This window comes from Aptenodytes forsteri, unplaced genomic scaffold, assembly GCF_000699145.1.
Source record: "Aptenodytes forsteri isolate BGI_AS27 unplaced genomic scaffold, ASM69914v1 Scaffold278, whole genome shotgun sequence".
NCBI lineage: Eukaryota > Metazoa > Chordata > Aves > Sphenisciformes > Spheniscidae > Aptenodytes > Aptenodytes forsteri.
Window position 1 is genome coordinate 1,791,370 of NW_008795907.1, and position 11,949 is coordinate 1,803,318.

An 11,949-nucleotide genomic window follows, 5' to 3' on the forward strand; every position below is an offset into this window, starting at 1 on the left:
CTTTGGGAAGACACAAAGTAGTTTGAAGGTATCCTCCCACTGTCTTGTCCAAAGGAGCAAGAATGAAAGATTGACAGGGCATTTCCCTGCAACAGTCAACAGAGAACCAACCCCGCTCATCTCATTAGGGTCACAGCTTTGAATACAGGTTTGGGAGAGGACAGAGAAGCTGCCCTGTTTCTGTAGCACCAACACCATTACACTGATGGGAGATTCCTTGAAGCACACAGCCAACACCACTGATCTCACTACAGTAGAGAAATATTTGGGAGAGGAATAAAACCTCTTGCCCAAATGCACATGTACCATTAAAACAAAAGAGCTTTCTGAAACTCCTCTTTCTTTTCCACACTGGACGGGGTGGAGGTAGAGAACACCTCTTTTAACAACAGAAGTCTAACCTGCACAGCAGACAGTGTAACGCACACAGGGAATGCATGAACTCACATGAGTAAAATGAAATGCAACAATTAAATGCTTTTTTTTCAGTAGGAAAATCCAAAACAACTGTTTGGCACATTTGCTACATAAAAACTAACTTATTTTTACTACTATTTTTGAGTAAGTCAAGCCAAGCCAGAGGTTAAAGACAGACATGGAATACAAAACCAGGAAAAGAAGTTGCTAACTTTCTAAGAAACTTGGCATAGTAAGCCTGGCAAGCATAAAGACTGGAATAATGACTGGAATAATTCCTTATTACCTCACTTCTACCAGGTCATTAGGTTTGTAACTGGGATGGAGGAAGAACCAAACTTTCTTGACAAAATGATTTATGCTGGGTTCTCTCCGAGAGCCTCGGACATACACCATCCATTTATGGGTCGACTGATCATTTTCTTCTCTCTTGTCAGGGGGAATGTATCTGACAAAGAAATTAAAAAACAAACACAAGATAAAAATCCCAAATAGATAAATACCACAAGAAGTATTTGGGAAAGATTAGGCAAAAAAATTAGAGACAGTAAAATGCCTATGTGCACCTTGCGCCCGGTATGGTGCTGCTCATTATTCGTTACTCTGATGGTTCCTCCAGCTCTTCCGAAGAACTCCAGAAACAGATACAGGTCCCATAATCTACTCTATGCTTCTAATATATTTCCTCAACTTTAGTGCACAACTGCCATATGAAATCTGTTCATTTAAACATTTGCTTCTTAATTAGGCTTAATTTTAACATTCTACCACTGTCAAATCCCCTTCCCCCTCTTTTCTGAGATATCAAGAAGGCAAATCACTCCAGATCACATCAGCAGCAGGTCTGCTACCATAAATACAAAAAATAACAATTCTTACAGATTTTTAAGAAGTTTCATAGTCAATACTTGGTTTTGGGTCCAGGCTTAGGTAGATTTTCAAGATGCATTTCTAACACCGTAAGTCTCATCAGTAAATGTTTGTTACTTTCTGTGCAAGAGGCAAAGACTGACTTGAGTAGTGCAGGGGTGGAGAGTTAAAGCCTGGGCTTGTCCATAGTTTCCTAAAATGAATGCCTTTTTTCACTAATTTCCTCGAAGTTCAAAAGTTATGTATATTTACCTGTCTTAAAATTTTTTTGGAAAAAAATTATAAATAAAACCTGTACAAATTAATTTCTTCAGGCTATGCTGGACTTTCACAATTTTCCTCATTCTGGTGGTTTGTTTTGGGTGGTTTGGTTTTTTTTTTCCTTTTTTTTTTTTTTTTTTTAAAACCCACATTGTCCCTATGGACCCACTGAATTAGCCATTAGGACAACTTGCTTTTCCAAATTTTCATGGAAAAACTTGGGATTTCTAACTGGTCAGAAAAGGCTGAAAGACTCCCCTTGAAAGAAACAGATCTTAAAACCTCTCTCTCTATATATATAAAAAAACCCCCCAACTACAAAAACACCTGTTCCTCCCACAAAAAAAAATCATGCAGACACTCAAGGAGGGCAGCCTTGGGTACAGTGATTATTCAAGGGCAATACCTCACGTTGTGACAGCTTAGCAATTTTATTTGTCTCCCAATTTTAACCTCCTATTCCATTTGATCCTGAAATAAAGGCCCATCCCTCAGACTCTGGATACTAACTTGGAGACGTTGCCAACGACAATCGTTTTCTTCACATAAAGCCGTGAAGTCTCATCATTTGACAGTCCGGCATTTCGTTGTCCTGGTTTTTGAGAGCTTGAAACACCCGAACTGTCCTGAGGGTAGGGGAAGAAAAAAAAAGGCAAACAAAAACCCAAACATTCCTCTTAAACATCATTTTGTTTGGCGCTAGAAAAGTAAGGTGTTGTTAAAAAAAGTAAACCTGCATAGTTAAATGAGACACCAACAATGAATCATCCCTAAAAATACTTAAATTGCTATCTAGGCACATTTAAGCAACTCAGGCATGCAACAATGATATACTACCTAGCCAAGTGTACACTGCATGGCTTAACTGAGCGTACATTATGTGAAAAACCATGGATCTGGGCCAATTCAGCTTGGGTTTCAAAAGCCCTGCGACTACACTTTCTGAAAAAAATCAAGCATTGCTAGAGTGGCATCACGTTGGTCACTAATCAGAAACAAAGCTAAATCTCCCACAAGTGGCTTCTGAAAATCTGAATCTTTCTCGTTCCCAGGCTCTGCTGCTTTGAGGGACTCCAGCATTGCTTCACGGTGAAGAATGGAGGCTGGGCTTGAGACAAGAATTCAGCTCCAACTCAACCGGGATAGCAGTCAGCCATACCACATCACTGACATCAAGATAAGCCTACGAACCCACTGCAATTCTTGGGCATAATAAATCCAGCCTAAGCAACCTTATAACATAACCTCAGCTATTAAGCAGTGACCAAGACTCCCTGGTAAAATGATGACATGACCACCCACAGTGCCAACATAGGCTGCACTGTCGTCTGCATGGGAACGAGAGGCTTTTCTACGACTCTGTTGGATAAAGCGGCTGTCCAGAGAATAAGGGACTGCCACCCTCTCATGAACAACAGAGTTGGTGCTGCAGCTTCCTGGAGTGTACTCCACTGAGCACTCGTCAGACGAGGGTCAGTGTGGGGAGCAGTGGATTCACTAGGAACCACTACACCTCCTCTTTGTTAAGTCAGTGATGCCCCAAACTGGATCAAGGAGCCACAGAAGGCTGGGATGGCTCCTGCTCCTCATCATTCCCTCAGCCACCTCTGGGCCACGGGCTGCATTGGTTGGAGATGTACCAACATGCTACACCCAAGCAATACAACTGCTCCACCGATGCCCCCAGTGCAGAAACAAGTTATATTGGTCTGGTGGTTTACAATATAGGTGGGTCCACATTATATATTGTGTATCTGCCTTCTGCTACAGACCCCAGGCAGGGTTTTAGCAAACTGCAGCCCTATTATCAAGGGTGTCATGCTGCTCAGTGGAGGCAGAATCATTGCTCTTTCTACCACATATTATTGCAACTTGTTCAGTTGCAGAACGTAGTCATATGCAATGAGATATACCCATCCCCAGTTTGGGTTAGAGGCTGTACTCCTCTGGCAGGCCTGACAGCTTAAAGGAACTGAAACTGAAGAGTTTCATCTCACCTAGCAAACTGCATTTCACCTGCAGCCGGTAAGAGAGCCTCCCTGGTGGAGCTAACTGCAGCCAACAGGTGAAGCATTTCTGTAGCTCCATGGCGAGTCATAAAGGGAATAGATCCAGGTCAAAAATAACCCAGAAAAAAGTATGGGGGAACAATGAAAGAAGGTATTTTTAACCTGGGTCAGTCTTGTTCAGTTAAGCAAACAGTGATATTAGCACAACAGCAAGCAGTGCCACCAAGAGAAAAACAACTCAAACTGCGCACCCAGGCTCTACCAGCTCACGCTCCCAGGGTGAGCTAATCCACCGGTGTCACTATGTTTTCTCCACAGGCTGCTGAGGAGGCCAAACCCCAAACTCCAGTGGTTCAACCACTGTAAGCAATGCAGTCCCCATGGGCACCCAGGGCCAGACAGCAGCATTGCTTCTTAAAAACACTGCTGGGAATGACACATCTTGCTCTTCTCTCCAAGCTCTACCCTTCCTGACCTGACTTCCATCTACAGAGCAAAACCCTTTGCTCAGGCTGTGAAACACCTCCTTCCCCAGAAGCTACCAACTAAGGCAGCGGCAGACAGCCAGGCTAACGCAAATGCTATCACCGCTGCCTGGCTGACCTCTCTGTTGGGTAAGACTGAGTTAAGAGGAGTTACCCAAGTTACATACACTTCAGTTAGCCTTACAGCAAAGCCAGGCTGAGAGAGTGGGAGCAAGCGGTTGGAGAGGGTAAGAAACAGATCTTCAGCAAGGTGGGTGAAAACATGAAGAGCTCCTCGTGCCAGCACTGAGTCCAGACAGAGCACACACCTCCAACAACTTGACCACCACTCGAGTTTTACTTTACCCGGCCAGTATTTCTGCTCTGTCTCTGGTCCAGGCTGTTTGTCAGCCGCTCGTCTGCATCCAAGTTGCCATTGTCTTTGTCCAGGAGAAAGTCATTGTGCTGAGAGAGCGAGTCACTCTCGGAGTGGTTGGCAGATGGAGTGTCTGAGCCCTGGTTAGCTGGAGACGACGATCTGGAGGGTGATTCCAAGAATTTCTTGATTGAAGGATGATTAAGAATTGTTGCATCACATGACCTGGTTCCCTGCAACAAAGAGGTCAGGCAGATCCATCACTATGTCCCTGCAGCCCAGATAAAAATGAAGCTGTGCCAAAAGTCAATGTATGAAGAAAGAGCAAATATTTAATCAGCTGCCTTGCAGGAAAAACATATGCTGCAGAAGATAAAAGCTTACAACAGTTCTACAGAAACAGGACCCCAAACTGAACCTGTTCCTTTAGACCTTTTGATCTCAGAAATCCACCTGGTTTTAGAAAGGAGGACTACAGCCTACTGTCCCTTTGAAAAGAACAGCTTCCCTTCCTGTGCAGACACCTACAGTCTCATACCATACGAAAGACCACAGCTGCTCGATTCCTGAGGGCAAGCAGGGTACATAAATGCATCAGGCTCTTTACTTTTGATACTGACTGGCAGTCTTGCCAATGCCTATGAGGCAAGCTACATGTATTAGCACCCTGCCTGCTCCCAAAGCTTAACGAAGGATAAAGAATAATGTGCTTAGGCATGCTTGCAAACTTTCCTCAAAATGGACATCTTAGAGCTAATCTTAGATCCTCCTAAACCTGCAAGGGGGAGGATGGGGCATGCGTGTGTTTTTAAATCTCTTTTGGTTTTTTTTCATTACTGTGACAAAGGCCCAATATATTTTTTTCCTGTGTTTCCTTTTAACCGCAGAAGTAGCAAGGAAAACACCCATCAGTCAAAGCAAGTGTCCCTTGGCCACTTCTCCCAGCCATCAGTCCTCCCTGTCACCTTGGTTTGATGACGAATCAACTGAAGACAGCAGAAACACCCCTCTGCCAGCAGCAGAGCACCAACAGATAAGCTCACTCCAGCTCCTGAAGCCACAGACTCACACTAGAGTTGCACTCACACAGACTGCACACTAGTTCTTGCAGGCAGTACCAGCTGAGACTTTCTTCCCTGCTCGAACCACCCGGATCAGCCAGGCTGGCACAATTATTCAGGGGGAAGGGGCAGGTCATAAAGGAAAACAAATCAAGAAACTGATTTGGGATTTTTTTGTTTGTTGTTTGTTTCGTTTGGAGGGTTTTTTTTTTTTCCTTTGCAGGGTTATTTTTTGTTTTTTGTTGGTTGTTTGTTTCGTTTGGAGGGGTTTTTTTTTTTCCTTTGCAGGGTTATTTTTAATCCATGTTAAGTTCCCTGATCCAAAATTCTGCCAATGTGATGGAGGGGGTGGCATGGGGAGAGATACCAGCGCCACTATGGAGCAGAACTGCTCTCAAGAGGTGGTAGCAGGAGTGGAGTTAAACACTGATCATCCACCTTGGACTTCAGAGGTTCATTTGAGAGCTTACTTTCCAGTTGTCCATTAGGTCTGTGAGCAAAGCAATTACCAACTCTCAATTACCCGCTCAAGAGAACTTAAGAGAGTTATATCCATATATCCAACGGTGAGGGGACACACACAACATGACCAAAAACCCCCAAAAAACAAACCAAACCACCACCAAGAACCTTCTTTTTTTTCTTTTACTTCTAGTCAAGTAAACTGACCAACACCTTGTCCACCAATTTGTGGGAAAACATAATAAACTATAATCATATGGAATCATAAGACTCAAAAACGCAGCAGCAGTAGGTTGAAGAACTGTTTATATTTACAAGAACAGGTTAGGAATTTGCAAATCATCTTCCTAGAAGTTCTGAATTAAAGTACAAAGATTCCCATTCTACCAGAAGCAGAAACAAGACAATCATTCATTGCCAACCGCATCAAACATACATTAATGGCACATTAAAAACAGACAACAAAGAAAACTGAAACCAGTAACAATTTCAAAATAAAAAGAGAACTGATTTAGCCTGCATGCAAATCAGAACTTTTAGAAAACATTAAAAATGCAATTGAATATACAGCTACACTAGCCATAAGCTCATAAAAACTACAGGAAAACTAAACAAAGCAAGGATGCACCAGTAAGTTTTGTGAACACTTTGAAACCATGACAAAAGTTATTATTTCTGGCAAGTGTGAAAATCGGCAAGGAAAAAAGAAACACCCTGCATGGCAGAACAAGTAAAGAACAGGGGACGGTGCAAGCTCTTGCTGACACATGATGACATCAGATTTCAAAGATCAGAACCCAGATTACATTCTTCAGCCGCCTACACAAAAATCAAGGGGGAGAAGGAATCTCCAAGCCTCCCAATACTACCATATAATCTTTCTCAACTCCAGTTGCTCAACTCAAGTTCAGTGAGGGAAAAACAAGCTGGACTTTTTTGTTTTTACCCCCTTCTAAGTCTTCTGGAAATCACAATAGGAAAACAGCAGTAGCAGAGCGAGTCATTGCTTGGAAGAGAAATTCTCATGGTACTAGAGTGAAGCCCAGGTTTGCAGCATCCATCTACAGTTTTAAAAAATCAGCTCTTTACTGGAAATTAGATCAACTCCCTGAATTGAATAGATGGTAACTAAAATACCTAAACTGGTAGTGAACTGCATGTCAATCAGGAGTCTACCTGAGTCATAACCAACCTGTGATTACCAGCCCGTTATGGACAGAGTGCTCAGAACTGGGGTTTAACTAGTAGGGTTTGGGGTTTTTTTAATCTCCTTGTGAATTTTTAATCTCTCTGTGATCTCTCTTTGATTTACCTCCTGCTTTACTGCTGCCATCAGTCTGTTCGCCAAATCATTAACAGACTGGCTGCCAGGGTAAAGGGAGGATGGTTTCAGGGCACTGCCCAAGACTCAAGAAATCTTGATTTTTATTTTTTTTTTCCTGAGAAGTTTCAAAACCCATCTGCTTCCACTCTCCTCCTCTGAAATGGGAAAACATGTTCTCCACTTTTCAGGGCTCTGCAAGGACAAACTGTGCAGTGTGTGAGAAGCAAGGTGCTCTCATGCAAGAACTAATGAAAAAAGCAGAGTATTTCAGAAACCAGAACCAAGTGCTGCTGAACAAATTCTCAACTGCCGAGTACCTGAGACTCAGCTAGTGATGCACAGGTCTCCTCTCCCACTGCCACCCCATTTGCAGATCGTATTCCACCATTTCAGAAAACCGCATCTCAAAACCAAACATCAGCTGAATAGCCAGTGAACTACACATCTTCCTTAGCAAATATTCCCTAAAGTCTTATTATTCCCAAAGTCATTTTTACCTCTCCAGCTTTAAGAAGACCAGCAGACGCATAATAGTTAGCCACAATACAGGCACGCAGCTTATCCATCATCCTTCTTGCTTCAATCAGGCGCTACGAAAAGAAGAGGTAACAGATAGTAACGGATAACCACTGCAGCAATCCCCATAAATCCCAATACACCAGGACCTTATGTATTTTTAAGAACAAAAACTTTATACCTGATCTATAACTTCAATTTCATGTTCTTTACTCTTCATTTCTACTGCAAACTGTTCTTTTATAATTGTCTCAATCTTCTGCACAGCAACATCTCGAGCTGTACAAGGCCACACATGAAAAATAAAGAAGAAGGAAGTATTTATATTTCTATTTTTGAGGCTTTATTTGAAAAAATAAAGATCAGAAATCATTATGGAGCGAGAAATAAAGGGATAATAAGTTCAGCACACACACAAAAAAAGGGAAGGATCATTTTTCTGCAAAAGAAAGTAATTTGTCTTAACAAAAACCACATGTATCTTTAAAAGCTGGTTTATGTGGAGGGCTATTTTTTCCTTTTTAGGTCTGAGATGACAAACAACAGAAGATGGGAAGAACAGGACCAGTTTGTTTACTTCTGTCTCAGTAAAGCTGTAAACAGTAAAAGGAAAACTCAAATGTGCTACGGCCAAGTGCAGTTACTGCTGCGATGGTGCAGGAGTACGCTGGAACACTACGTACATTTTTCTGCTCTCTTTGGCCCGATTCATATCCAGGAAATTTACACCACATCATGCAGCAACAATAAGGCAAACTAATACTTTAAATGTTCAGCACTGGCATGAAGTGCAGCCTGCTCTGGAGTGTCTACAAGCCTTTTATTACCCACAAAGGAAACTACATTATCAAATGCTGGTCTACCTCTTACAAAATCTTCTTCCAGCACAGCAGTCAAAAAATTTTAGCCTTTCAACAGAAGTTTATTGACCTTGGTGGAAAGCATGTAGTTTAATATTTCAAACTGTGTGAATATCTTACTGCAAATTAGCAGCTAAGAACTAAATTGGCGTCTTATTGTGTTTTTCTAGAACATGTATAAACATAGGAAGAACAATTCTTTTTCCTCTACATCTATCGTAGACTTTAATATTGCCCTTCCTTTAAGTCACCTTCATTATATCAAGGAGGTTCAAACAACATCTGTTTTTAGCAAGTTCTAAGCAAGAACTTGGAAAAGCAGGAATTGTACTTCCAGAAGAAAGCCTGGAAAAGGTTCTCCAGCCTGTACCAGAAATACGGTGACCCCACTGCAAAGCAGATCAGAGAAACAGCCTGGGTTCCTCTGAAAAAAAAATCTCACATTGTTCTATGTGGAATAGGAGGCAACAGCACCAAGACTTTGTTTTGAGCTTCAGCGGAAGCATTTGTTTGATTAAAGGGTACATATCTGTTTGAAGAGATTTCTAATATCCCAATAGAAAGAGTAAAGAAATCAAAAGCAAGTCAAAACTTTGCTGGTATGTTCCAGCTAGCATATGTAATTTTACTGTCTGATCAGGTACCTACAACAGGAGTAAGGCAACTGATGCTCTATTTGCAACAGAGGTATCCTAAATATTTTTACTTATTTCCAGATATCCACATACATATATATATTTTTTTTTTTTTTTCCTAGGACCAGAAATAGTTCAAGCCTACATTAAAACAGAATTATGGTTGAATCTGTATGAGTAATGCAAAATTAAAAAACAGAGGGATATAATTTTCCTCAAACCATGAACATCATGCCTAGGAAATTGACATGTAAGGCTAAACTTAAAATAAACCTAAACAGATTAAGGTATGAGATGTACAGTTCAGACAGGGACAACTGCATCTCTTCCCAAGACTGATGCCATGCAACACCAGCATTATGACAATTAAAGCACTTTAGGATTTGTGGTTATATTACAGAGGCTTTTAAGAACACTTTATTTTCATATTTTTCCCAGCTTAGCGTCAACCACAGTCCCTAATTAAGATCATGTTAGTGAAATTTGTATACTTAAGGAATTCTTGTATCGAAAGTTGGAGATCTTTCACAAGAGGAAGAAAGAAGCCAGTTTGGAGGAATCACCTGAATAGAAAGTTCACTTTGGCAAGGACAGTTTTCCAAGGCCCTGAGACTTTTCTGAGGCCCTGAGACTTTGCCTGTTAATTATTAAAACCTTCTGAAAAGTTGCTTCAGAAGCAGATTAAAAACCTGCCTGCAGTCCCCAGGACATTCCACCACAGAGGGTGGCGACTTCTGGCAGCCAGGCAGGACAGGCAGCTGGGAGTGGTGACGCTTTTCTGCCACGGCCAGCTCCAGCACAGCTCCACTGTCAGGGCCACTAACCGACCTGGCAGACAGGACCTGCCCAGCAACACATTCAACCCAGAGTTCAGCCTCCTCAGACTTGTCCAGCTGTACAGCGTCCTCCAAAATATCACCTGCGAAGCCATCATCTGTCCCTCTCCAACTGGCAGCTCCGGCATCCTGCTCTGTTCCTGGATTTTCTTCAGATCCCACAGACAGCTTTGGTTTTCTCACCTCCCTGTTTGTCAGCTCCTCCCATCACAATCCTCTCACTAGCTGTGCTATGCCAAAAATCACTAGCCTACTCCCTGTCCCAGGGGCAAGAAGCTCTACTCTCGTTTGCCCAGAGATGACTGCAACCTGTCCCAGGCACCCTGCCAACAGGCTGGTTCCCAAAGCGAGCATATCCGAGCGTGCCAAATGCAAACCTACTCATCCAGCTACTCTTTCCACTACACTTCTTTATCCACCTTTCCTTCAGTTGGGCAGCTGCTCCTCCTCCTCCCTTGCATCTTTCAAAGCCCCTTCCTTCTCCCTAACTTATCCCTTCTACACTGCTCCATTTTACTTTATCTGCCTACTCTCGCAAACATTTGTCATCTTCCAAGAGCCAGTCTACTTACTGCAGGGTCATGGATTCCTTTTACCCCTACTGCAGGGTCATGGATTTCTTCCCCCTCCCCACCACCCATGCTGTACTGCAACCTGTAGCCCCCAAAATGTAAACAAACTCCCAATCTTTCTGGAAGCAGACTTCAACTGCAAACAGATGCACAGGTTGGAGCACATCTCAGCATGGGTAACTGCTGGAAGATGCACTGGCAAATACTTCAGCAAGCAACAGGAACCAAAGTGTACAGCTGGGGCCCTAGAGAGCTCATGCTCTAGCTGCTATCATGCACCAAAGTCTGCATCCTCACGCCTTACTGAAGCTCGGTTCAGCTAGCAGGTAGGAAGGGCTCCAAGTACGACAATCACATCTTCGTTTGGCTATACAGAGGTATCACTAGCTCCCTTGCTCAATTTCTGCCCTTTGACCCCTTAGCTCCTACCCCAGTCCTTTCCTGACCTGTTTGCAGATAGCATGCACATCCATAGCATTTCTAATTTCACTCGGGAGAAGATCCCTTCAGTTCAGACAGCTCCTACCTGACTGTTCAGCCGCTTTGTGACGCTTGTTGGGATGCGTGACGGTGATCTCCTCATAGTCGGGGTCCTTCTCTGCAATCACTCTTTTGATCCCAGACATGTTCTCTCCACTACTCCACTGAGAGGAAAAATAAAAGCATTAATATCACCCACACCACAGCAACCTTCTGGGCAGGCTTCAATTTCCCGCAGCCATGGGAGTCACCATGGGGACTTCCCAAAAGAGCCGGGACGCCTCCTTCCCCAGTTGCTACAGATTAACCCACAGCTGCAAAGCTCAGAGCTGGTCCCATTCTGTATGGTCCAGGAGCTCGAACAGCTTCCTGATCTCTGAAGCTCACCACAGCTCGTGTGCATACAGCCACGGCGGTGCTGCAATGGCAAACCACTGTCTGCTGAAGCAAAGAGCCCCCTGTGCCGCACCGCCAGCGAGGTCTGCGCCAGGATCTGAGAGGACACCCAGCTGTGGTCTGACGGGTGACTTCAGGAGAGCCGGGTTTCCCTCAGCACAGGCAGCACCACCTCTGGCGGGCGGCACGCGCTTGGAAGGGGGAACACTCGGCATGGCCGAGCCGGGGGCTCCAACGATCCGCACCCCAAATACGTGGGGAGACACTGAGGCACCGCGACCTCGCCTGCGGAGCTGGATGCGCACAGGTGCCTCAGCACTAACCCGCGCCCTCGCTGGGCTGCTTGGCTTCCCCACTGCGGGATAACACCACCGCGCCTGGCGCGGGCCTGCCCCCTCCGACAGCTGCTT

The 11,949-nt window shown here is 43.8% G+C and overlaps 1 protein-coding gene across 3 annotated transcripts in view; it reads right to left on the reverse strand.

The window, feature by feature from the left end:
- YEATS2 (YEATS domain containing 2) overlaps positions 1-11,289 on the reverse strand; it is a 51,454-nt gene extending 40,165 nt beyond the window's left edge. For all 3 annotated transcript variants that reach the window (XM_019473410.1, XM_009284274.1, XM_019473409.1), the window contains exons 1-6: positions 11,190-11,289; positions 7,942-8,039; positions 7,742-7,834; positions 4,388-4,630; positions 2,059-2,174; positions 704-865 (exon numbers count right to left, since the gene is read on the reverse strand). In XM_019473410.1, coding sequence (XP_019328955.1) covers positions 704-865; positions 2,059-2,174; positions 4,388-4,630; positions 7,742-7,834; positions 7,942-8,039; positions 11,190-11,289 — 812 coding nt within the window. The remainder of the gene's footprint in view (positions 1-703; positions 866-2,058; positions 2,175-4,387; positions 4,631-7,741; positions 7,835-7,941; positions 8,040-11,189) is intronic.
- Between the last annotated feature and the right edge of the window lie 660 nt (positions 11,290-11,949).